This window comes from Scyliorhinus torazame, chromosome 20, assembly GCF_047496885.1.
Source record: "Scyliorhinus torazame isolate Kashiwa2021f chromosome 20, sScyTor2.1, whole genome shotgun sequence".
In the NCBI taxonomy this organism is placed as follows: Eukaryota; Metazoa; Chordata; class Chondrichthyes; order Carcharhiniformes; family Scyliorhinidae; genus Scyliorhinus; species Scyliorhinus torazame.
This window is the reverse complement of record NC_092726.1, coordinates 4282393-4308321: the sequence shown is the minus strand read 5'-3', so window position 1 is coordinate 4308321 and position 25929 is coordinate 4282393. Positions and strand designations below refer to the sequence as shown.

General features: G+C 60.3%; 1 protein-coding gene across 1 annotated transcript in view; it reads right to left on the bottom strand.

Annotated features, from left to right (window-relative positions):
* The window catches only part of gmcl1 (germ cell-less, spermatogenesis associated), a 99601-nt gene that overhangs the window by 17895 nt on the left and 55777 nt on the right, over positions 1-25929 (bottom strand). Inside the window, exon 11 of the mRNA XM_072486098.1 lies at positions 22883-22958. Within this exon, the coding sequence (XP_072342199.1) occupies positions 22883-22958 (76 nt within the window). The remainder of the gene's footprint in view (positions 1-22882; positions 22959-25929) is intronic.

Below are 25929 nucleotides of genomic sequence, written 5' to 3'. Positions count from 1 at the left end.
GAGAGGGGGATGGGGGGAGATGGAGGATGAGAAGACGCCGCACTGCAGAATAGGAGAGGGGGATGGGGGGAGATGGAGGAGGTGAAGACCCCGCACTGCAGAATAGGAGAGAGGGGGATGGGGGGAGATGGAGGATGAGAAGACGCCGCACTGCAGAATAGGAGAGGGGGATGGGGGGAGATGGAGGATGAGAAGACCCCGCACTGCAGAATAGGAGAGGGGGATGGGGGGAGATGGAGGATGAGAAGACCCCGCACTGCAGAATAGGAGAGGAGGATGGGGGGCGATGGAGGATGAGAAGACGCCGCACTGCAGAATAGGAGAGGGGGATGGGGGGAGATGGAGGATGAGAAGACCCCGCACTGCAGAATAGGAGAGAGGAGGATGGGGGGCGATGGAGGATGAGAAGACCCCGCACTGCAGAATAGGAGAGGAGGATGGGGGGAGATGGAGGATGAGAAGACCCCGCACTGCAGAATAGGAGAGAGGAGGATGGGGGGCGATGGAGGATGAGAAGACCCCGCACTGCAGAATAGGAGAGGAGGATGGGGGGAGATGGAGGATGAGAAGACGCCGCACTGCAGAATAGGAGAGGAGGATGGGGGGCGATGGAGGATAAGAAGACGCCGCACTGCAGAATAGGAGAGGAGGATGGGGGGCGATGGAGGAGGAGAAGACCCCGCACTGCAGAATAGGAGAGGAGGATGGGGGGCGGTGGAGGAGGAGAAGACACCGCACTGCAGAATAGGAGAGAGGGGGATGGGGGGCGATGGAGGATGAGAAGACGCCGCACTGCAGAATAGGAGAGGGGGATGGGGGGGCGATGGAGGACGAGAAGACGCCGCACTGCAGAATAGGAGAGGGGGATGGGGGGCGATGGAGGATGAGAAGACGCCGCACTGCAGAATAGGAGAGGGGGATGGGGGGGCGATGGAGGATGAGAAGACCCCGCACTGCAGAATAGGAGAGGGGGATGGGGGGAGATGGAGGATGAGAAGACCCCGCACTGCAGAATAGGAGAGGAGGATGGGGGGTGATGGAGGATGAGAAGACCCCGCACTGCAGAATAGGAGAGGAGGATGGGGGGCGATGGAGGAGGAGAAGACCCCGCACTGCAGAATAGGAGAGGAGGATGGGGGGAGATGGAGGAGGTGAAGACGCCGCACTGCAGAATAGGAGAGGAGGATGGGGGGCGATGGAGGATGAGAAGACGCCGCACTGCAGAATAGGAGAGGAGGATGGGGGGCGATGGAGGATGAGAAGACGCCGCACTGCAGAATAGGAGAGGGGGATGGGGGGCGATGGAGGATGAGAAGACCCCGCACTGCAGAATAGGAGAGGGGGATGGGGAGCAATGGAGGATGAGAAGACGCCGCACTGCAGAATAGGAGAGAGGAGGATGGGGGCGATGGAGGATGAGAAGACCCCGCACTGCAGAATAGGAGAGGGGGATGGGGGGAGATGGAGGATGAGAAGACCCCGCGCTGCAGAATAGGAGAGGAGGATGGGGGCGATGGAGGATGAGAAGACCCCGCACTGCAGAATAGGAGAGGGGGATGGGGGCGATGGAGGAGGAGAAGACGCCGCACTGCAGAATAGGAGAGGAGGATGGGGGGCGATGGAGGAGGAGAAGACGCCGCACTGCAGAATAGGAGAGGGGGATGGGGGGCGATGGAGGAGGAGAAGACGCCGCACTGCAGAATAGGAGAGGAGGATGGGGGCGATGGAGGATGAGAAGACCCCGCACTGCAGAATAGGAGAGGAGGATGGGGGCGATGGAGGAGGAGAAGACCCCGCACTGCAGAATAGGAGAGGAGGATGGGGGGCGATGGAGGATGAGAAGACGCCGCACTGCAGAATAGGAGAGGGGGATGGGGGGCGATGGAGGAGGAGAAGACGCCGCACTGCAGAATAGGAGAGGAGGATGGGGGGCGATGGAGGAGGAGAAGACCCCGCACTGCAGAATAGGAGAGAGGGGGATGGGGGGCGATGGAGGATGAGAAGACCCCGCACTGCAGAATAGGAGAGGAGGATGGGGGCGATGGAGGATGAGAAGACCCCGCACTGCAGAATAGGAGAGAGGAGGATGGGGGCGATGGAGGAGGAGAAGACGCCGCACTGCAGAATAGGAGAGGAGGATGGGGGCGATGGAGGAGGAGAAGACCCCGCACTGCAGAATAGGAGAGGAGGATGGGGGGCGATGGAGGATGAGAAGACCCCGCACTGCAGAATAGGAGAGAGGGATGGGGGGAGATGGAGGATGAGAAGACGCCGCACTGCAGAATAGGAGAGGGGGATGGGGGGGCGATGGAGGAGGAGAAGACGCCGCACTGCAGAATAGGAGAGAGGGATGGGGGGCGATGGAGGATGAGAAGACCCCGCACTGCAGAATAGGAGAGGAGGATGGGGGGCGATGGAGGATGAGAAGACCCCGCACTGCTGAATAGGAGAGGAGGATGGGGGGCGATGGAGGATGAGAAGACCCCGCACTGCAGAATAGGAGAGAGGGATGGGGGGAGATGGAGGATGAGAAGACGCCGCACTGCAGAATAGGAGAGGAGGATGGGGGGCGATGGAGGATGAGAAGACCCCGCACTGCTGAATAGGAGAGGAGGATGGGGGGCGATGGAGGATGAGAAGACCCCGCACTGCAGAATAGGAGAGAGGGATGGGGGGAGATGGAGGATGAGAAGACGCCGCACTGCAGAATAGGAGAGGAGGATGGGGGGCGATGGAGGATGAGAAGACCCCGCACTGCAGAATAGGAGAGGAGGATGGGGGGCGATGGAGGAGGTGAAGACCCCGCACTGCAGAATAGGAGAGGGGGATGGGGGGGCGATGGAGGATGAGAAGACCCCGCACTGCAGAATAGGAGAGGAGGATGGGGGTCGATGGAGGATGAGAAGACCCCGCACTGCAGAATAGGAGAGAGGGATGGGGGGAGATGGAGGATGAGAAGACGCCGCACTGCAGAATAGGAGAGGAGGATGGGGGCGATGGAGGATGAGAAGACCCTGCACTGCAGAATAGGAGAGAGGAGGATGGGGGGTGATGGAGGACGAGAAGACCCCGCACTGCAGAATAGGAGAGGAGGATGGGGGGGAGATGGAGGATGAGAAGACCCCGCACTGCAGAATAGGAGAGGGGGATGGGGGGGCGATGGAGGATGAGAAGACCCCGCACTGCAGAATAGGAGAGGGGGATGGGGGGGCGATGGAGGACGAGAAGACGCCGCACTGCTGAATAGGAGAGGGGGATGGGGGGGCGATGGAGGATGAGAAGACCCCGCACTGCAGAATAGGAGAGGGGGATGGGGGGGCGATGGAGGATGAGAAGACCCCGCACTGCAGAATAGGAGAGGGGGATGGGGGCGATGGAGGATGTGAAGACGCCGCACTGCAGAATAGGAGAGAGGAGGATGGGGGGCGATGGAGGATGAGAAGACCCCGCACTGCAGAATAGGAGAGGGGGATGGGGGGGCGATGGAGGATGAGAAGACCCCGCGCTGCAGAATAGGAGAGGGGGATGGGGGGCGATGGAGGACGAGAAGACGCCGCACTGCAGAATAGGAGAGAGGGATGGGGGGCGATGGAGGATGAGAAGACCCCGCACTGCAGAATAGGAGAGGAGGATGGGGGGCGATGGAGGATGAGAAGACCCCGCACTGCTGAATAGGAGAGGAGGATTAGGGGCGATGGAGGATGAGAAGACCCCGCACTGCAGAATAGGAGAGAGGGATGGGGGGAGATGGAGGATGAGAAGACGCCGCACTGCAGAATAGGAGAGGAGGATGGGGGGCGATGGAGGATGAGAAGACCCCGCACTGCTGAATAGGAGAGGAGGATGGGGGGCGATGGAGGATGAGAAGACCCCGCACTGCAGAATAGGAGAGAGGGATGGGGGGAGATGGAGGATGAGAAGACGCCGCACTGCAGAATAGGAGAGGAGGATGGGGGGCGATGGAGGATGAGAAGACCCCGCACTGCAGAATAGGAGAGGAGGATGGGGGGCGATGGAGGAGGTGAAGACCCCGCACTGCAGAATAGGAGAGGGGGATGGGGGGGCGATGGAGGATGAGAAGACCCCGCACTGCAGAATAGGAGAGGAGGATGGGGGTCGATGGAGGATGAGAAGACCCCGCACTGCAGAATAGGAGAGAGGGATGGGGGGAGATGGAGGATGAGAAGACGCCGCACTGCAGAATAGGAGAGGAGGATGGGGGCGATGGAGGATGAGAAGACCCTGCACTGCAGAATAGGAGAGAGGAGGATGGGGGGTGATGGAGGACGAGAAGACCCCGCACTGCAGAATAGGAGAGGAGGATGGGGGGGAGATGGAGGATGAGAAGACCCCGCACTGCAGAATAGGAGAGGGGGATGGGGGGGCGATGGAGGATGAGAAGACCCCGCACTGCAGAATAGGAGAGGGGGATGGGGGGGCGATGGAGGACGAGAAGACGCCGCACTGCTGAATAGGAGAGGGGGATGGGGGGGCGATGGAGGATGAGAAGACCCCGCACTGCAGAATAGGAGAGGGGGATGGGGGGGCGATGGAGGATGAGAAGACCCCGCACTGCAGAATAGGAGAGGGGGATGGGGGCGATGGAGGATGTGAAGACCCCGCACTGCAGAATAGGAGAGGGGGATGGGGGGGCGATGGAGGATGAGAAGACCCCGCGCTGCAGAATAGGAGAGGGGGATGGGGGGCGATGGAGGACGAGAAGACGCCGCACTGCAGAATAGGAGAGGAGGATGGGGGGCGATGGAGGACGAGAAGACCCCGCACTGCAGAATAGGAGAGGAGGATGGGGGGCGATGGAGGATGAGAAGACGCCGCACTGCAGAATAGGAGAGGAGGATGGGGGGTGATGGAGGACGAGAAGACCCCGCACTGCAGAATAGGAGAGGAGGATGGGGGGTGATGGAGGACGAGAAGACCCCGCACTGCAGAATAGGAGAGGAGGATGGGGGGGAGATGGAGGATGAGAAGACCCCGCACTGCAGAATAGGAGAGGGGGATGGGGGGGCGATGGAGGATGAGAAGACCCCGCACTGCAGAATAGGAGAGGGGGATGGGGGGGCGATGGAGGACGAGAAGACGCCGCACTGCTGAATAGGAGAGGGGGATGGGGGGGCGATGGAGGATGAGAAGACCCCGCACTGCAGAATAGGAGAGGGGGATGGGGGGGCGATGGAGGATGAGAAGACCCCGCACTGCAGAATAGGAGAGGGGGATGGGGGCGATGGAGGATGTGAAGACGCCGCACTGCAGAATAGGAGAGAGGAGGATGGGGGGCGATGGAGGATGAGAAGACCCCGCACTGCAGAATAGGAGAGGGGGATGGGGGGGCGATGGAGGATGAGAAGACCCCGCGCTGCAGAATAGGAGAGGGGGATGGGGGGCGATGGAGGACGAGAAGACGCCGCACTGCAGAATAGGAGAGAGGGATGGGGGGCGATGGAGGATGAGAAGACCCCGCACTGCAGAATAGGAGAGGAGGATGGGGGGCGATGGAGGATGAGAAGACCCCGCACTGCTGAATAGGAGAGGAGGATGGGGGGCGATGGAGGATGAGAAGACCCCGCACTGCAGAATAGGAGAGAGGGATGGGGGGAGATGGAGGATGAGAAGACGCCGCACTGCAGAATAGGAGAGGAGGATGGGGGGCGATGGAGGATGAGAAGACCCCGCACTGCTGAATAGGAGAGGAGGATGGGGGGCGATGGAGGATGAGAAGACCCCGCACTGCAGAATAGGAGAGAGGGATGGGGGGAGATGGAGGATGAGAAGACGCCGCACTGCAGAATAGGAGAGGAGGATGGGGGGCGATGGAGGATGAGAAGACCCCGCACTGCAGAATAGGAGAGGAGGATGGGGGGCGATGGAGGAGGTGAAGACCCCGCACTGCAGAATAGGAGAGGGGGATGGGGGGGCGATGGAGGATGAGAAGACCCCGCACTGCAGAATAGGAGAGGAGGATGGGGGTCGATGGAGGATGAGAAGACCCCGCACTGCAGAATAGGAGAGAGGGATGGGGGGAGATGGAGGATGAGAAGACGCCGCACTGCAGAATAGGAGAGGAGGATGGGGGCGATGGAGGATGAGAAGACCCTGCACTGCAGAATAGGAGAGAGGAGGATGGGGGGTGATGGAGGACGAGAAGACCCCGCACTGCAGAATAGGAGAGGAGGATGGGGGGGAGATGGAGGATGAGAAGACCCCGCACTGCAGAATAGGAGAGGGGGATGGGGGGGCGATGGAGGATGAGAAGACCCCGCACTGCAGAATAGGAGAGGGGGATGGGGGGGCGATGGAGGACGAGAAGACGCCGCACTGCTGAATAGGAGAGGGGGATGGGGGGGCGATGGAGGATGAGAAGACCCCGCACTGCAGAATAGGAGAGGGGGATGGGGGGGCGATGGAGGATGAGAAGACCCCGCACTGCAGAATAGGAGAGGGGGATGGGGGCGATGGAGGATGTGAACACCCCGCACTGCAGAATAGGAGAGGGGGATGGGGGGGCGATGGAGGATGAGAAGACCCCGCGCTGCAGAATAGGAGAGGGGGATGGGGGGCGATGGAGGACGAGAAGACGCCGCACTGCAGAATAGGAGAGGAGGATGGGGGGCGATGGAGGACGAGAAGACCCCGCACTGCAGAATAGGAGAGGAGGATGGGGGGCGATGGAGGATGAGAAGACGCCGCACTGCAGAATAGGAGAGGAGGATGGGGGGTGATGGAGGACGAGAAGACCCCGCACTGCAGAATAGGAGAGGAGGATGGGGGGTGATGGAGGACGAGAAGACCCCGCACTGCAGAATAGGAGAGGGGAATGGGGGGCGATGGAGGATGAGAAGACCCCGCACTGCAGAATAGGAGAGGAGGATGGGGGGTGATGGAGGACGAGAAGACCCCGCACTGCAGAATAGGAGAGGAGGATGGGGGGTGATGGAGGACGAGAAGACCCCGCACTGCAGAATAGGAGAGGGGAATGGGGGGCGATGGAGGATGAGAAGACCCCGCACTGCAGAATAGGAGAGGAGGATGGGGGGTGATGGAGGACGAGAAGACCCCGCACTGCAGAATAGGAGAGGGGGATGGGGGGCAATGGAGGATGAGAAGACCCCGCACTGCAGAATAGGAGAGAGGGATGGGAGCGATGGAGGATGTGAAGGCCCCGCACTGCAGAATAGGAGAGGAGGATGGGGGGCGATGGAGGACGAGAAGACCCCGCACTGCAGAATAGGAGAGGAGGATGGGGGTCGATGGAGGATGAGAAGACCCCGCACTGCAGAATAGGAGAGAGGGATGGGGGGAGATGGAGGATGAGAAGACGCCGCACTGCAGAATAGGAGAGGAGGATGGGGGGCGATGGAGGATGAGAAGACCCCGCACTGCAGAATAGGAGAGGAGGATGGGGGCGATGGAGGATGAGAAGACCCTGCACTGCAGAATAGGAGAGAGGAGGATGGGGGGTGATGGAGGACGAGAAGACCCCGCACTGCAGAATAGGAGAGGGGGATGGGGGGGCGATGGAGGATGAGAAGACCCCGCACTGCAGAATAGGAGAGGGGGATGGGGGCGATGGAGGATGTGAAGACGCCGCACTGCAGAATAGGAGAGGAGGATGGGGGGAGATGGAGGATGAGAAGACGCCGCACTGCAGAATAGGAGAGGAGGATGGGGGGCGATGGAGGATGAGAAGACCCCGCACTGCAGAATAGGAGAGGAGGATGGGGGGCGATGGAGGATGAGAAGACCCCGCACTGCAGAATAGGAGAGGAGGATGGGGGGCGATGGAGGATGTGAAGACGCCGCACTGCAGAATAGGAGAGGGGGATGGGGGGGCGATGGAGGATGAGAAGACCCCGCACTGCAGAATAGGAGAGGAGGATGGGGGGTGATGGAGGACGAGAAGACCCCGCACTGCAGAATAGGAGAGGGGGATGGGGGGCGATGGAGGACGAGAAGACGCCGCACTGCAGAATAGGAGAGGAGGATGGGGGGTGATGGAGGACGAGAAGACCCCGCACTGCAGAATAGGAGAGGGGAATGGGGGGCGATGGAGGATGAGAAGACCCCGCACTGCAGAATAGGAGAGGAGGATGGGGGGTGATGGAGGACGAGAAGACCCCGCACTGCAGAATAGGAGAGGGGGATGGGGGGCAATGGAGGATGAGAAGACCCCGCACTGCAGAATAGGAGAGAGGGATGGGAGCGATGGAGGATGTGAAGACCCCGCACTGCAGAATAGGAGAGGAGGATGGGGGGCGATGGAGGATGAGAAGACCCCGCACTGCAGAATAGGAGAGGGGGATGGGGGGGCGATGCAGGATGAGAAGACCCCGCACTGCAGAATAGGAGAGGGGGATGGGGGGCGATGGAGGATGAGAAGACCCCGCACTGCAGAATAGGAGAGGAGGATGGGGGGCGATGGAGGACGAGAAGACCCCGCACTGCAGAATAGGAGAGGAGGATGGGAGCGATGGAGGATGAGAAGACCCCGCACTGCAGAATAGGAGAGGGGGATGGGGGGGCGATGGAGGATGAGAAGACCCCGCACTGCAGAATAGGAGAGGAGGATGGGGGGCGATGGACGAGGAGAAGACCCCGCACTGCAGAATAGGAGAGGAGGATGGGAGCGATGGAGGATGAGAAGACGCCGCACTGCAGAATAGGAGAGGAGGATGGGGGCGATGGAGGATGAGAAGACGCCGCACTGCAGAATAGGAGAGAGGAGGATGGGGGCGATGGACGAGGAGAAGACGCCGCACTGCAGAATAGGAGAGGGGGATGGGGGGCGATGGAGGAGGAGAAGACGCCGCACTGCAGAATAGGAGAGGAGGATGGGGGCGATGGAGGATGAGAAGACGTCGCACTGCAGAATAGGAGAGGAGGATGGGGGCGATGGAGGATGAGAAGACCCCGCACTGCTGAATAGGAGAGGAGGATGGGGGGAGATGGAGGATGAGAAGACCCCGCACTGCAGAATAGGAGAGGGGGATGGGGGGCGATGGAGCATGAGAAGACCCCGCACTGCAGAATAGGAGAGGGGGATGGGGGGCGATGGAGGATGAGAAGACCCCGCACTGCTGAATAGGAGAGGGGGATGGGGGGCGATGGAGGATGAGAAGACCCCGCACTGCAGAATAGGAGAGGAGGATGGGGGGCGATGGAGGATGAGAAGACCCCGCACTGCAGAATAGGAGAGGAGGATGGGGGGCGATGGAGGATGAGAAGACGCCGCACTGCAGAATAGGAGAGGGGGATGGGGGCGATGGAGGATGAGAAGACCCCGCGCTGCAGAATAGGAGAGAGGAGGATGGGGGGCGATGGAGGATGAGAAGACCCCGCACTGCAGAATAGGAGAGGAGGATGGGGGGCGATGGAGGATGAGAAGACGCCGCACTGCAGAATAGGAGAGAGGAGGATGGGGGGCGATGGAGGATGAGAAGACGCCGCACTGCAGAATAGGAGAGAGGAGGATGGGGGGCGATGGAGGATGAGAAGACCCCGCACTGCAGAATAGGAGAGGAGGATGGGGGGCGATGGAGGATGAGAAGACCCCGCACTGCAGAATAGGAGAGGGGGATGGGGGGAGATGGAGGAGGAGAAGACCCCGCACTGCAGAATAGGAGAGGGGGATGGGGGGCGATGGAGGATGAGAAGACGCCGCACTGCTGAATAGGAGAGAGGAGGATGGGGGCGATGGAGGAGGAGAAGACCCCGCACTGCAGAATAGGAGAGGGGGATGGGGGCGATGGAGGATGAGAAGACGCCGCACTGCAGAATAGGAGAGGGGGATGGGGGCGATGGAGGATGAGAAGACCCCGCGCTGCAGAATAGGAGAGGAGGATGGGGGGGAGATGGAGGAGGAGAAGACCCCGCGCTGCAGAATAGGAGAGGAGGATGGGGGCGATGGAGGATGAGAAGACCCCGCACTGCAGAATAGGAGAGGAGGATGGGGGCGATGGAGGATGAGAAGACCCCGCGCTGCAGAATAGGAGAGGAGGATGGGGGCGATGGAGGATGAGAAGACCCCGCACTGCAGAATAGGAGAGGAGGATGGGGGGCGATGGAGGATGAGAAGACCCCGCACTGCAGAATAGGAGAGATGAGGATGGGGGGGAGATGGAGGAGGAGAAGACGCCTCACTGCAGAATAGGAGAGAGGGATGGGGGGAGATGGAGGATGAGAAGACCCCGCACTGCAGAATAGGAGAGAGGGGGATGGGGGGCGATGGAGGATGCGAAGACCCCGCACTGCAGAATAGGAGAGGAGGATGGGGGGAGATGGAGGATGAGAAGACGCCGCACTGCAGAATAGGAGAGGAGGATCGGGGGGCGATGGAGGATGAGAAGACCCCGCACTGCAGAATAGGAGAGGAGGATGGGGGGCGATGGAGGACGAGAAGACGCCGCACTGCAGAATAGGAGAGGAGGATCGGGGGGCGATGGAGGATGAGAAGACCCCGCACTGCAGAATAGGAGAGAGGAGGATGGGGGCGATGGAGGATGAGAAGACCCCGCACTGCAGAATAGGAGAGGAGGATGGGGGGCGATGGAGGATGAGAAGACGCCGCACTGCAGAATAGGAGAGGAGGATGGGGGGGCGATGGAGGATGAGAAGACCCCGCACTGCAGAATAGGAGAGGAGGATGGGGGGCGATGGAGGATGTGAAGACGCCGCACTGCAGAATAGGAGAGGAGGATGGGGGGCGATGGAGGATGAGAAGACCCCGCACTGCAGAATAGGAGAGGAGGATGGGGGGCGATGGAGGATGAGAAGACCCCGCACTGCAGAATAGGAGAGGAGGATGGGGGGCGATGGAGGATGAGAAGACCCCGCACTGCAGAATAGGAGAGGAGGATGGGGCGATGGAGGATGAGAAGACCCCGCACTGCAGAATAGGAGAGGGGGATGGGGGGTGATGGAGGACGAGAAGACCCCGCACTGCAGAATAGGAGAGGGGGATGGGGGGCGATGGAGGACGAGAAGACGCCGCACTGCAGAATAGGAGAGGAGGATGGGGGGTGATGGAGGACGAGAAGACCCCGCACTGCAGAATAGGAGAGGGGGATGGGGGGCAATGGAGGATGAGAAGACCCCGCACTGCAGAATAGGAGAGAGGGATGGGAGCGATGGAGGATGTGAAGACCCCGCACTGCAGAATAGGAGAGGAGGATGGGGGGCGATGGAGGACGAGAAGACCCCGCACTGCAGAATAGGAGAGGAGGATGGGGGGCGATGGAGGATGAGAAGACCCCGCACTGCAGAATAGGAGAGGAGGATGGGGGCGATGGAGGATGAGAAGACCCTGCACTGCAGAATAGGAGAGAGGAGGATGGGGGGTGATGGAGGACGAGAAGACCCCGCACTGCAGAATAGGAGAGGGGGATGGGGGGGCGATGGAGGATGAGAAGACCCCGCACTGCAGAATAGGAGAGGGGGATGGGGGCGATGGAGGATGTGAAGACGCCGCACTGCAGAATAGGAGAGGAGGATGGGGGGAGATGGAGGATGAGAAGACCCCGCACTGCAGAATAGGAGAGGATGGGGGGTGATGGAGGACGAGAAGACCCCGCACTGCAGAATAGGAGAGGGGGATGGGGGGCGATGGAGGACGAGAAGACGCCGCACTGCAGAATAGGAGAGGAGGATGGGGGGTGATGGAGGACGAGAAGACCCCGCACTGCAGAATAGGAGAGGGGAATGGGGGGCGATGGAGGATGAGAAGACCCCGCACTGCAGAATAGGAGAGGAGGATGGGGGGTGATGGAGGACGAGAAGACCCCGCACTGCAGAATAGGAGAGGGGGATGGGGGGCAATGGAGGATGAGAAGACCCCGCACTGCAGAATAGGAGAGAGGGATGGGAGCGATGGAGGATGTGAAGACCCCGCACTGCAGAATAGGAGAGGAGGATGGGGGGCGATGGAGGACGAGAAGACCCCGCACTGCAGAATAGGAGAGGAGGATGGGAGCGATGGAGGATGAGAAGACCCCGCACTGCAGAATAGGAGAGGGGGATGGGGGGGCGATGGAGGATGAGAAGACCCCGCACTGCAGAATAGGAGAGGAGGATGGGGGGCGATGGAGGATGAGAAGACCCCGCACTGCAGAATAGGAGAGGAGGATGGGGGGCGATGGAGGACGAGAAGACCCCGCACTGCAGAATAGGAGAGGAGGATGGGAGCGATGGAGGAGGAGAAGACCCCGCACTGCAGAATAGGAGAGGAGGATGGGGGGCGATGGAGGATGAGAAGACGCCGCACTGCAGAATAGGAGAGAGGAGGATGGGGGCGATGGACGAGGAGAAGACGCCGCACTGCAGAATAGGAGAGGGGGATGGGGGGAGATGGACGAGGAGAAGACCCCGCACTGCAGAATAGGAGAGGAGGATGGGGGGCGATGGAGGAGGAGAAGACCCCGCACTGCAGAATAGGAGAGGGGGATGGGGGCGATGGAGGATGAGAAGACGCCGCACTGCAGAATAGGAGAGGGGGATGGGGGGCGATGGAGGATGAGAAGACCCCGCACTGCAGAATAGGAGAGGAGGATGGGGGGCGATGGAGGATGAGAAGACGCCGCACTGCTGAATAGGAGAGAGGAGGATGGGGGCGATGGAGGACGAGAAGACGCCGCACTGCTGAATAGGAGAGGAGGATGGGGGGAGATGGAGGATGAGAAGACCCCGCACTGCAGAATAGGAGAGGGGGATGGGGGGCGATGGAGGAGGAGAAGACCCCGCACTGCAGAATAGGAGAGGAGGATGGGGGGCGATGGAGGATGAGAAGACCCCGCACTGCAGAATAGGAGAGGGGGATGGGGGGCGATGGAGGAGGAGAAGACCCCGCACTGCAGAATAGGAGAGGAGGATGGGGGGCGATGGAGGATGAGAAGACCCCGCGCTGCAGAATAGGAGAGGAGGATGGGGGCGATGGAGGATGAGAAGACCCCGCGCTGCAGAATAGGAGAGGAGGATGGGGGCGATGGAGGATGAGAAGACCCCGCACTGCAGAATAGGAGAGATGAGGATGGGGGGGAGATGGACGAGGAGAAGACCCCGCACTGCAGAATAGGAGAGGAGGATGGGGGCGATGGAGGATGAGAAGACCCCGCACTGCAGAATAGGAGAGGGGGATGGGGGGCGATGGAGGATGAGAAGACCCCGCACTGCAGAATAGGAGAGGGGGATGGGGGGCGATGGAGGATGAGAAGACCCCGCACTGCAGAATAGGAGAGAGGAGGATGGGGGCGATGGAGGATGAGAAGACCCCGCACTGCAGAATAGGAGAGGGGGATGGGGGGCGATGGAGGATGAGAAGACCCCGCACTGCAGAATAGGAGAGGGGGATGGGGGGCGATGGAGGATGAGAAGACCCCGCACTGCAGAATAGGAGAGAGGAGGATGGGGGCGATGGAGGATGAGAAGACCCCGCACTGCAGAATAGGAGAGGAGGATGGGGGGAGATGGAGGATGAGAAGACGCCGCACTGCAGAATAGGAGAGGGGGATGGGGGGCGATGGAGGATGAGAAGACCCCGCACTGCAGAATAGGAGAGAGGAGGATGGGGGCGATGGAGGATGAGAAGACCCCGCACTGCAGAATAGGAGAGGGGGATGGGGGGCGATGGAGGATGAGAAGACCCCGCACTGCAGAATAGGAGAGGGGGATGGGGGGCGATGGAGGATGAGAAGACCCCGCACTGCAGAATAGGAGAGGGGGATGGGGGGCGATGGACGAGGAGAAGACCCCGCACTGCAGAATAGGAGAGGGGGATGGGGGGCGATGGAGGATGAGATGACCCCGCACTGCAGAATAGGAGAGGAGGATGGGGGGCGATGGAGGATGAGACGACGCCGCACTGCAGAATAGGAGAGGGGGATGGGGGGGCGATGGAGGATGAGAAGACCCCGCACTGCAGAATAGGAGAGAGGAGGATGGGGGGCGATGGAGGATGAGAAGACCCCGCACTGCAGAATAGGAGAGGGGGATGGGGGGCGATGGAGGATGAGAAGACCCCGCACTGCAGAATAGGAGAGGGGGATGGGGGGCGATGGAGGATGAGACGACCCCGCGCTGCAGAATAGGAGAGGAGGATGGGGGCGATGGAGGATGAGAAGACCCCGCGCTGCAGAATAGGAGAGGAGGATGGGGGCGATGGAGGATGAGAAGACCCCGCACTGCAGAATAGGAGAGATGAGGATGGGGGGGAGATGGAGGAGGAGAAGACGCCTCACTGCAGAATAGGAGAGAGGGATGGGGGGAGATGGAGGATGAGAAGACCCCGCACTGCAGAATAGGAGAGGAGGATGGGGGGCGATGGAGGATGAGAAGACGCCGCACTGCTGAATAGGAGAGAGGAGGATGGGGGCGATGGAGGACGAGAAGACGCCGCACTGCTGAATAGGAGAGGAGGATGGGGGGAGATGGAGGATGAGAAGACCCCGCACTGCAGAATAGGAGAGGGGGATGGGGGGCGATGGAGGAGGAGAAGACCCCGCACTGCAGAATAGGAGAGGAGGATGGGGGGCGATGGAGGATGAGAAGACCCCGCACTGCAGAATAGGAGAGGGGGATGGGGGGCGATGGAGGAGGAGAAGACCCCGCACTGCAGAATAGGAGAGGAGGATGGGGGGCGATGGAGGATGAGAAGACCCCGCGCTGCAGAATAGGAGAGGAGGATGGGGGCGATGGAGGATGAGAAGACCCCGCGCTGCAGAATAGGAGAGGAGGATGGGGGCGATGGAGGATGAGAAGACCCCGCACTGCAGAATAGGAGAGATGAGGATGGGGGGGAGATGGACGAGGAGAAGACCCCGCACTGCAGAATAGGAGAGGAGGATGGGGGCGATGGAGGATGAGAAGACCCCGCACTGCAGAATAGGAGAGGGGGATGGGGGGCGATGGAGGATGAGAAGACCCCGCACTGCAGAATAGGAGAGGGGGATGGGGGGCGATGGAGGATGAGAAGACCCCGCACTGCAGAATAGGAGAGAGGAGGATGGGGGCGATGGAGGATGAGAAGACCCCGCACTGCAGAATAGGAGAGGGGGATGGGGGGCGATGGAGGATGAGAAGACCCCGCACTGCAGAATAGGAGAGGGGGATGGGGGGCGATGGAGGATGAGAAGACCCCGCACTGCAGAATAGGAGAGAGGAGGATGGGGGCGATGGAGGATGAGAAGACCCCGCACTGCAGAATAGGAGAGGAGGATGGGGGGAGATGGAGGATGAGAAGACGCCGCACTGCAGAATAGGAGAGGGGGATGGGGGGCGATGGAGGATGAGAAGACCCCGCACTGCAGAATAGGAGAGAGGAGGATGGGGGCGATGGAGGATGAGAAGACCCCGCACTGCAGAATAGGAGAGGGGGATGGGGGGCGATGGAGGATGAGAAGACCCCGCACTGCAGAATAGGAGAGGGGGATGGGGGGCGATGGAGGATGAGAAGACCCCGCACTGCAGAATAGGAGAGGGGGATGGGGGGCGATGGACGAGGAGAAGACCCCGCACTGCAGAATAGGAGAGGGGGATGGGGGGCGATGGAGGATGAGATGACCCCGCACTGCAGAATAGGAGAGGAGGATGGGGGGCGATGGAGGATGAGAAGACCCCGCACTGCAGAATAGGAGAGAGGAGGATGGGGGGCGATGGAGGATGAGAAGACCCCGCACTGCAGAATAGGAGAGGGGGATGGGGGGCGATGGACGAGGAGACGACGCCGCACTGCAGAATAGGAGAGGGGGATGGGGGGGCGATGGAGGATGAGAAGACCCCGCACTGCAGAATAGGAGAGAGGAGGATGGGGGGCGATGGAGGATGAGAAGACCCCGCACTGCAGAATAGGAGAGGGGGATGGGGGGCGATGGAGGATGAGAAGACCCCGCACTGCAGAATAGGAGAGGGGGATGGGGGGCGATGGAGGATGAGACGACCCCGCGCTGCAGAATAGGAGAGGAGGATGGGGGCGATGGAGGATGAGAAGACCCCGCGCTGCAGAATAGGAGAGGAGGATGGGGGCGATGGAGGATGAGAAGACCCCGCACTGCAGAATAGGAGAGAGGGATGGGGGGAGATGGAGGATGAGAAGACCCCGCACTGCAGAATAGGAGAGAGGGGGATGGGGGGCGATGGAGGATGCGAAGACCCCGCACTGCAGAATAGGAGAGGAGGATGGGGGGCGATGGAGGACGAGAAGACGCCGCACTGCAGAATAGGAGAGGGGGATGGGGGGGCGATGGAGGATGAGAAGACCCCGCACTGCAGAATAGGAGAGGAGGATGGGGGGGCGATGGAGGATGAGAAGACCCCGCACTGCAGAATAGGAGAGGAGGATGGGGGGGCGATGGAGGATGTGAAGACGCCGCACTGCAGAATAGGAGAGGAGGATGGGGGGGCGATGGAGGACGAGAAGACCCCGCACTGCAGAATAGGAGAGGGGGATGGGGGGCGATGGAGGATGAGAAGACCCCGCACTGCAGAATAGGAGAGGGGGATGGGGGGCGATGGAGGATGAGAAGACGCCGCACTGCAGAATAGGAGAGGAGGATGGGGGGTGATGGAGGATGAGAAGACCCCGCACTGCAGAATAGGAGAGGAGGATGGGGCGATGGAGGATGAGAAGACCCCGCACTGCAGAATAGGAGAGGAGGATGGGGGGTGATGGAGGACGAGAAGACCCCGCACTGCAGAATAGGAGAGGGGGATGGGGGGCGATGGAGGACGAGAAGACGCCGCACTGCAGAATAGGAGAGGAGGATGGGGGGTGATGGAGGACGAGAAGACCCCGCACTGCAGAATAGGAGAGGGGGATGGGGGGCAATGGAGGATGAGAAGACCCCGCACTGCAGAATAGGAGAGAGGGATGGGAGCGATGGAGGATGTGAAGACCCCGCACTGCAGAATAGGAGAGGAGGATGGGGGGCGATGGAGGACGAGAAGACCCCGCACTGCAGAATAGGAGAGGGGGATGGGGGGCGATGGAGGATGAGAAGACCCTGCACTGCAGAATAGGAGAGAGGAGGATGGGGGGTGATGGAGGACGAGAAGACCCCGCACTGCAGAATAGGAGAGGGGGATGGGGGGGCGATGGAGGATGAGAAGACCCCGCACTGCAGAATAGGAGAGGAGGATGGGGGGAGATGGAGGATGAGAAGACGCCGCACTGCAGAATAGGAGAGGGGGATGGGGGGGCGATGGAGGATGAGAAGACCCCGCACTGCAGAATAGGAGAGGAGGATGGGGGGTGATGGAGGACGAGAAGACCCCGCACTGCAGAATAGGAGAGGGGGATGGGGGGCGATGGAGGACGAGAAGACGCCGCACTGCAGAATAGGAGAGGAGGATGGGGGGTGATGGAGGACGAGAAGACCCCGCACTGCAGAATAGGAGAGGGGAATGGGGGGCGATGGAGGATGAGAAGACCCCGCACTGCAGAATAGGAGAGGAGGATGGGGGGTGATGGAGGACGAGAAGACCCCGCACTGCAGAATAGGAGAGGGGGATGGGGGGCAATGGAGGATGAGAAGACCCCGCACTGCAGAATAGGAGAGAGGGATGGGAGCGATGGAGGATGTGAAGACCCCGCACTGCAGAATAGGAGAGGAGGATGGGGGGCGATGGAGGACGAGAAGACCCCGCACTGCAGAATAGGAGAGGAGGATGGGAGCGATGGAGGATGAGAAGACCCCGCACTGCAGAATAGGAGAGGAGGATGGGGGGCGATGGAGGATGAGAAGACCCCGCACTGCAGAATAGGAGAGGAGGATGGGGGGCGATGGAGGACGAGAAGACCCCGCACTGCAGAATAGGAGAGGAGGATGGGAGCGATGGAGGAGGAGAAGACCCCGCACTGCAGAATAGGAGAGGAGGATGGGGGGCGATGGAGGATGAGAAGACCCCGCACTGCAGAATAGGAGAGGAGGATGGGGGGCGATGGAGGATGAGAAGACCCCGCACTGCAGAATAGGAGAGGAGGATGGGAGCGATGGAGGATGAGAAGACGCCGCACTGCAGAATAGGAGAGGGGGATGGGGGGCGATGGAGGATGAGAAGACGCCGCACTGCAGAATAGGAGAGAGGAGGATGGGGGCGATGGACGAGGAGAAGACGCCGCACTGCAGAATAGGAGAGGGGGATGGGGGCGATGGAGGATGTGAAGACCCCGCACTGCAGAATAGGAGAGGGGGATGGGGGGGCGATGGAGGATGAGAAGACCCCGCACTGCAGAATAGGAGAGGAGGATGGGGGGCGATGGAGGAGGAGAAGACGCCGCACTGCAGAATAGGAGAGGGGGATGGGGGGAGATGGAGGATGAGAAGACGCCGCACTGCAGAATAGGAGAGGGGGATGGGGGCGATGGAGGATGAGAAGACGCCGCACTGCTGAATAGGAGAGAGGAGGATGGGGGCGATGGAGGACGAGAAGACGCCGCACTGCAGAATAGGAGAGGGGGATGGGGGCGATGGAGGATGAGAAGACCCCGCACTGCAGAATAGGAGAGGAGGATGGGGGGCGATGGAGGATGAGAAGACCCCGCACTGCTGAATAGGAGAGGAGGATGGGGGGAGATGGAGGATGAGAAGACCCCGCACTGCAGAATAGGAGAGGGGGATGGGGGGCGATGGAGGAGGAGAAGACCCCGCACTGCAGAATAGGAGAGGAGGATGGGGGGCGATGGAGGATGAGAAGACCCCGCACTGCAGAATAGGAGAGGGGGATGGGGGGCGATGGAGGAGGAGAAGACCCCGCACTGCAGAATAGGAGAGGAGGATGGGGGGCGATGGAGGATGAGAAGACCCCGCGCTGCAGAATAGGAGAGGAGGATGGGGGCGATGGAGGATGAGAAGACCCCGCACTGCAGAATAGGAGAGGGGAGGATGGGGGGCGATGGAGGATGAGAAGACGCCGCACTGCAGAATAGGAGAGGGGGATGGGGGGCGATGGAGGAGGAGAAGACCCCGCACTGCAGAATAGGAGAGGAGGATGGGGGGCGATGGAGGATGAGAAGACCCCGCGCTGCAGAATAGGAGAGGAGGATGGGGGCGATGGAGGATGAGAAGACCCCGCACTGCAGAATAGGAGAGAGGAGGATGGGGGCGATGGAGGATGAGAAGACCCCGCGCTGCAGAATAGGAGAGGAGGATGGGGGCGATGGAGGATGAGAAGACCCCGCGCTGCAGAATAGGAGAGGAGGATGGGGGCGATGGAGGATGAGAAGACCCCGCACTGCAGAATAGGAGAGATGAGGATGGGGGGGAGATGGAGGAGGAGAAGGCGCCTCACTGCAGAATAGGAGAGGAGGATGGGGGGAGATGGAGGATGAGAAGACCCCGCACTGCAGAATAGGAGAGAGGGGGATGGGGGGCGATGGAGGATGCGAAGACCCCGCACTGCAGAATAGGAGAGGAGGATGGGGGGCGATGGAGGACGAGAAGACGCCGCACTGCAGAATAGGAGAGGAGGATGGGGGGCGATGGAGGATGTGAAGACGCCGCACTGCAGAATAGGAGAGGAGGATGGGGGGTGATGGAGGATGAGAAGACCCCGCACTGCAGAATAGGGGAGGGGGATGGGGGGAGATGGAGGATGAGAAGACCCCGCACTGCAGAATAGGAGAGGGGGATGGGGGGCGATGGAGGATGAGAAGACGCCGCACTGCAGAATAGGAGAGGAGGATGGGGGGTGATGGAGGATGAGAAGACCCCGCACTGCAGAATAGGAGAGGACGATGGGGGGCGATGGAGGATGAGAAGACCCCGCACTGCAGAATAGGAGAGGAGGATGGGGGGCGATGGAGGATGAGAAGACCCCGCACTGCAGAATAGGAGAGGAGGATGGGGCGATGGAGGATGAGAAGACCCCGCACTGCAGAATAGGAGAGGAGGATGGGGGGCGATGGAGGATGTGAAGACCCCGCACTGCAGAATAGGAGAGGAGGATGGGGGGCGATGGAGGACGAGAAGACCCCGCACTGCAGAATAGGAGAGGAGGATGGGAGCGATGGAGGATGAGAAGACCCCGCACTGCAGAATAGGAGAGGGGGATGGGGGGAGATGGAGGATGAGAAGACCCCGCACTGCAGAATAGGAGAGGAGGATGGGGGGCGATGGAGGATGAGAAGACCCCGCACTGCAGAATAGGAGAGGAGGATGGGGGGCGATGGAGGATGAGAAGACCCCGCACTGCAGAATAGGAGAGGAGGATGGGAGCGATGGAGGATGAGAAGACCCCGCACTGCAGAATAGGAGAGGGGGATGGGGGGCGATGGAGGATGAGAAGACGCCGCACTGCAGAATAGGAGAGAGGAGGATGGGGGGCGATGGAGGATGAGAAGACGCCGCACTGCAGAATAGGAGAGGGGGATGGGGGGCGATGGACGAGGAGAAGACGCCGCACTGCAGAATAGGAGAGGGGGATGGGGGGCGATGGAGGATGAGAAGACGCCGCACTGCAGAATAGGAGAGAGGAGGATGGGAGCGATGGAGGATGAGAAGACGCCGCACTGCAGAATAGGAGAGAGGAGGATGGGAGCGATGGAGGATGAGAAGACGCCGCACTGCAGAATAGGAGAGGGGGATGGGGGGCGATGGACGAGGAGAAGACCCCGCACTGCAGAATAGGAGAGGAGGATGGGGGGCGATGGAGGACGAGAAGACGCCGCACTGCTGAATAGGAGAGGAGGATGGGGGGCGATGGACGAGGAGAAGACCCCGCACTGCAGAATAGGAGAGGAGGATGGGGGGCGATGGAGGACGAGAAGACCCCGCACTGCAGAATAGGAGAGGAGGATGGGGGGCGATGGAGGACGAGAAGACCCCGCACTGCAGAATAGGAGAGGAGGATGGGGGGCGATGGACGAGGAGAAGACCCCGCACTGCAGAATAGGAGAGGAGGATGGGGGGCGATGGAGGACGAGAAGACCCCGCGCTGCAGAATAGGAGAGGAGGATGGGGGCGATGGAGGATGAGAAGACCCCGCACTGCAGAATAGGAGAGGGGGATGGGGGGAGATGGAGGACGAGAAGACCCCGCGCTGCAGAATAGGAGAGGAGGATGGGGGCGATGGAGGATGAGAAGACCCCGCACTGCAGAATAGGAGAGATGAGGATGGGGGGGAGATGGAGGACGAGAAGACCCCGCACTGCAGAATAGGAGAGGGGGATGGGGGGCGATGGAGGATGAGAAGACGCCGCGCTGCAGAATAGGAGAGGAGGATGGGGGGCGATGGAGGACGAGAAGACCCCGCACTGCAGAATAGGAGAGGGGGATGGGGGGCGATGGAGGATGAGAAGACCCCGCACTGCAGAATAGGAGAGGGGGATGGGGGGCGATGGAGGATGAGAAGACGCCGCACTGCAGAATAGGAGAGGAGGATGGGGGGGAGATGGAGGATGAGAAGACCCCGCACTGCAGAATAGGAGAGGGGGATGGGGGGCGATGGAGGATGAGAAGACGCCGCACTGCAGAATAGGAGAGAGGGGGATGGGGGGCGATGGAGGAGGAGAAGACCCCGCACTGCAGAATAGGAGAGGGGGATGGGGGGAGATGGAGGATGAGAAGACGCCGCACTGCAGAATAGGAGAGGGGGATGGGGGCGATGGACGAGGAGAAGACGCCGCACTGCAGAATAGGAGAGGGGGATGGGGGGCGATGGAGGATGAGAAGACGCCGCACTGCAGAATAGGAGAGGAGGATGGGGGCGATGGAGGATGTGAAGACGCCGCACTGCAGAATAGGAGAGGAGGATGGGGGCGATGGAGGATGTGAAGACGCCGCACTGCAGAATAGGAGAGGAGGATGGGGGGGCGATGGAGGATGAGAAGACGCCGCACTGCAGAATAGGAGAGGGGGATGGGGGCGATGGACGAGGAGAAGACCCCGCACTGCAGAATAGGAGAGGAGGATGGGGGGGCGATGGAGGATGAGAAGACGCCGCACTGCAGAATAGGAGAGGGGGATGGGGGCGATGGACGAGGAGAAGACCCCGCACTGCAGAATAGGAGAGAGGGGGATGGGGGGCGATGGAGGATGAGAAGACGCCGCACTGCAGAATAGGAGAGGAGGATGGGGGGCGATGGAGGATGTGAAGACACCGCACTGCAGAATAGGAGAGGGGGATGGGGGGCGATGGACGAGGAGAAGACGCCGCACTGCAGAATAGGAGAGGAGGATGGGGGGCGATGGAGGAGGAGAAGACCCCGCACTGCAGAATAGGAGAGGAGGATGGGGGCGATGGAGGATGAGAAGACCCCGCACTGCAGAATAGGAGAGGAGGATGGGGGGCGATGGACGAGGAGAAGACGCCGCACTGCTGAATAGGAGAGGAGGATGGGGGCGATGGAGGACGAGAAGACCCCGCACTGCAGAATAGGAGAGGAGGATGGGGGCGATGGAGGACGAGAAGACCCCGCACTGCAGAATAGGAGAGGAGGATGGGGGGCGATGGACGAGGAGAAGACGCCGCACTGCTGAATAGGAGAGGAGGATGGGGGGCGATGGAGGATGAGAAGACCCCGCACTGCAGAATAGGAGAGGGGGATGGGGGGCGATGGACGAGGAGAAGACCCCGCACTGCTGAATAGGAGAGGAGGATGGGGGGCGATGGAGGATGAGAAGACCCCGCACTGCAGAATAGGAGAGGAGGATGGGGGGCGATGGAGGATGAGAAGACCCCGCACTGCAGAATAGGAGAGGGGGATGGGGGGCGATGGAGGATGTGAAGACCCCGCACTGCAGTTTACACGACTGGCTTCAACAGTTTGTTCCAATGCTGGGATTTTGTGTACTGAATAAATGCCGGCAGCTGCTGAAGACTGACTCTAACTTGTTCAAAGTCTGCTTATAAAGAGACCTCTTCCTTCTCTCACAGCACTTACATCTCCGTCTTTTGCTAGTTTCCTCCCACACCGCATGCTGTGTACCGCAAACTCTTCCCGGTTGATTTCCTTTGGCCTGAATAGAACAAATTGCAAAGTGTTTAAGGTTAGTGCAACGTATTCAACATTCGCCAAAAATCCAGGCTCAAACTCCAGGACAATACTGAGGGAGTGCCACGCTGTCAGAGGTCAGTACTGAGGGAGTGCTGCACTGTCAGAGGGTCAGTGCTGAGGGAGTGCCACGCTGTCAGAGGTCAGTACTGAGGGAGTGCTGCACTGTCAGAGGGTCAGTACTGAGGGAGTGCCGCACTGTCAGAGGGTCAGTACTGAGGGAGTGCCACGCTGTCAGAGGTCAGTACTGAGGGAGTGCTGCACTGTCAGAGGGTCAGTGCTGAGGGAGTGCCACGCTGTCAGAGGTCAGTACTGAGGGAGTGCTGCACTGTCAGAGGGTCAGTACTGAGGGAGTGCCACGCTGTCAGAGGGTCAGTACTGAGGGAGTGCTGCACTGTCAGAGGGTCAGTACTGAGGGAGCGCCGCACTGTCAGAGGGTCAGCACTGAGGGAGTGCCGCACTGTCAGAGGGTCAGTACTGAGGGAGTGCTGCACTGTCAGAGGGTCAGTACTGAGGGAGTACTGCACTGTCAGAGGGTCAGTACTGAGGGAGTGCCGCACTGTCAGGGGGTCAGTACTGAGGGAGTGCCGCACTGTCAGAGGGTCAGTACTGAGGGAGTGCCGCACTGTCAGAGGGTCAGTACTGAGGGAGTGCCACACTGTCAGAGGGTCAGTACTGAGGGAGTGCTGCACTGTCAGAGGGTCAGTACTGAGGGAGTGCCGCACTGTCAGAGGGTCAGTACTGAGGGAGTGCTGCACTGTCAGAGGGTCAGTTCTGAGGGAGTGCCACACTGTCAGAGGGTCAGTACTGAGGGAGTGCTGCACTGTCAGAGGGTCAGTACTGAGGGAGTGCCGCACTGTCAGAGGGTCAGTACTGAGGGAGTACTGCACTGTCAGAGGGTCAGCACTGAGGGAGTGCCACGCTGTCAGAGGTCAGTACTGAGGGAGTGCTGCACTGTCAGAGGTTCAGTACTGAGGGAGTGCCACGCTGTCAGAGGGTCAGTACTGAGGGAGTGCTGCACTGTCAGAGGGTCAGCACTGAGGGAGCGCCGCACTGTCAGAGAGTCAGTACTGAGGGAGTGCCGCACTGTCAGAGGGTCAGTACTGAGGGAGTGCTGCACTGTCAGAGGGTCAGTACTGAGAGAGTACTGCACTGTCAGAGGGTCAGTACTGAGGGAGTGCCGCACTGTCAGGGGGTCAGTACTGAGGGAGTGCCGCACTGTCAGAGGGTCAGTACTGAGGGAGTGCCGCACTGTCAGAGGGTCAGTACTGAGGGAGTGCCACACTGTCAGAGGGTCAGTACTGAGGGAGTGCTGCACTGTCAGAGGGTCAGTACTGAGGGAGTGCCGCACTGTCAGAGGGTCAGTAGTGAGGGAGCGCGGCACTGTCAGAGGGTCAGTACTGAGGGAGTGCCGCACTGTCAGAGGATCAGTAATGAGGGAGTGCTGCACTGTCAGAGGGTCAGTACTGAGGGAGTGCTGCACTGTCAGAGGGTCAGTACTGAGGGAGTGCCGCACTGTCAGAGGGTCAGTACTGAGGGAGTGCCGCACTGTCAGAGGGTCAGTACTGAGGGAGTGCCGCACTGTCAGAGGGTCAGTACTGAGGGAGTGCTGCACTGTCAGAGGGTCAGTGCTGAGGGAGTGCCGCACTGTCAGAGGGTCAGTACTGAGGGTGTGTGCACTGTCAGAGGGTCAGTGCTGAGGGAGTGCTGCACTGTCAGAGGGTCAGTACTGAGGGAGTGCCACACTGTCAGAGGGTCAGTACTGAGGGAGTGCCGCACTGTCAGAGGGTCAGTACTGAGGGAGTGCTGCACTGTCAGAGGGTCAGTACTGAGAGAGTGCCGCACTGTCAGAGGGTCAGTACTGAGGGAGTGCCGCACTGTCAGAGGGTCAGTACTGAGGGAGTGCTGCACTGTCAGAGGGTCAGTACTGAGGGAGTGCCGCACTATCAGAGGGTCAGTACGGAGGGAGTGCTGCACTGTCAGAGGGTCCGTACTGAGGGAGTGCCGCACTGTCAGAGGGTCAGTACTGAGGGAGTGCTGCACTGTCAGAGGGTCAGTACTGAGGGAGTGCTGCACTGTCAGAGGGTCAGTACTGAGGGAGTGCTGCACTGTCGAAGGAGTTTCTTTAAGTTAAACCGAGGTCCCGACCTTGCCTGTAAAAGATGCCATGGCACTATTTTCAACAAGGCCACAAGTTTTCTCAGAGTATCCTTTGCAATACTCTCCCTCTGTCAAAATGACAGAAACATATAACCCGGTCATTATGTTAATACTGCTGATGGAATGCTGCGCTGCTCCAATTGGCTGGTGTGTTTCCGAAAACAGTGACTGCACCTCAGAATCATTCCTGGGCTGTGAACCACTTTGGGACATTGTAAGGTTGTGAAAGGTGCAGTAGAAATGCAAGTCTTTTTAATCTTTCCTTATTGCACAGTACTAATCAGTCTTCAGTCAGGAGGTTACAACGGGACATTGACAGGGTGCCGATGAATATAGAGGGGCGTCTCTTAGATTGTGCTCTGTTATATTACTGCATTTGGAAACATTTCAGGCCGGGTGCTTCTAATCCCCCAGTCATTCATCAATCGCGGTCAGAATCCTCACAGCAGTACTGGGGTTGGGAGTTAGTGGAACTCGCACGCTCAAGGTTTCACGTATCAGTTGTGACAATCGATGCATGTTATACTTGTGTTGGAGGGCAGGGAAAGGTGCGGGGACATGTTTGGGAACCGGTTTCCACTGGTCTGTACTGATGTGACACTGGGTTTTGTGACTAAACCCCATGTTGAAGAGAGGCTGGCCGCACGCCTCCTCCGTTCCCAGAAGGGTGCTCAGCACTTTAACAAGGTGTGGCATTTTAAAAAGTGATTGCTGAATCAGTCAAGGTGGCTCTTGGTGAAATCAGCTGGACAAGGGCTCTTAGAAAACCACTCCCG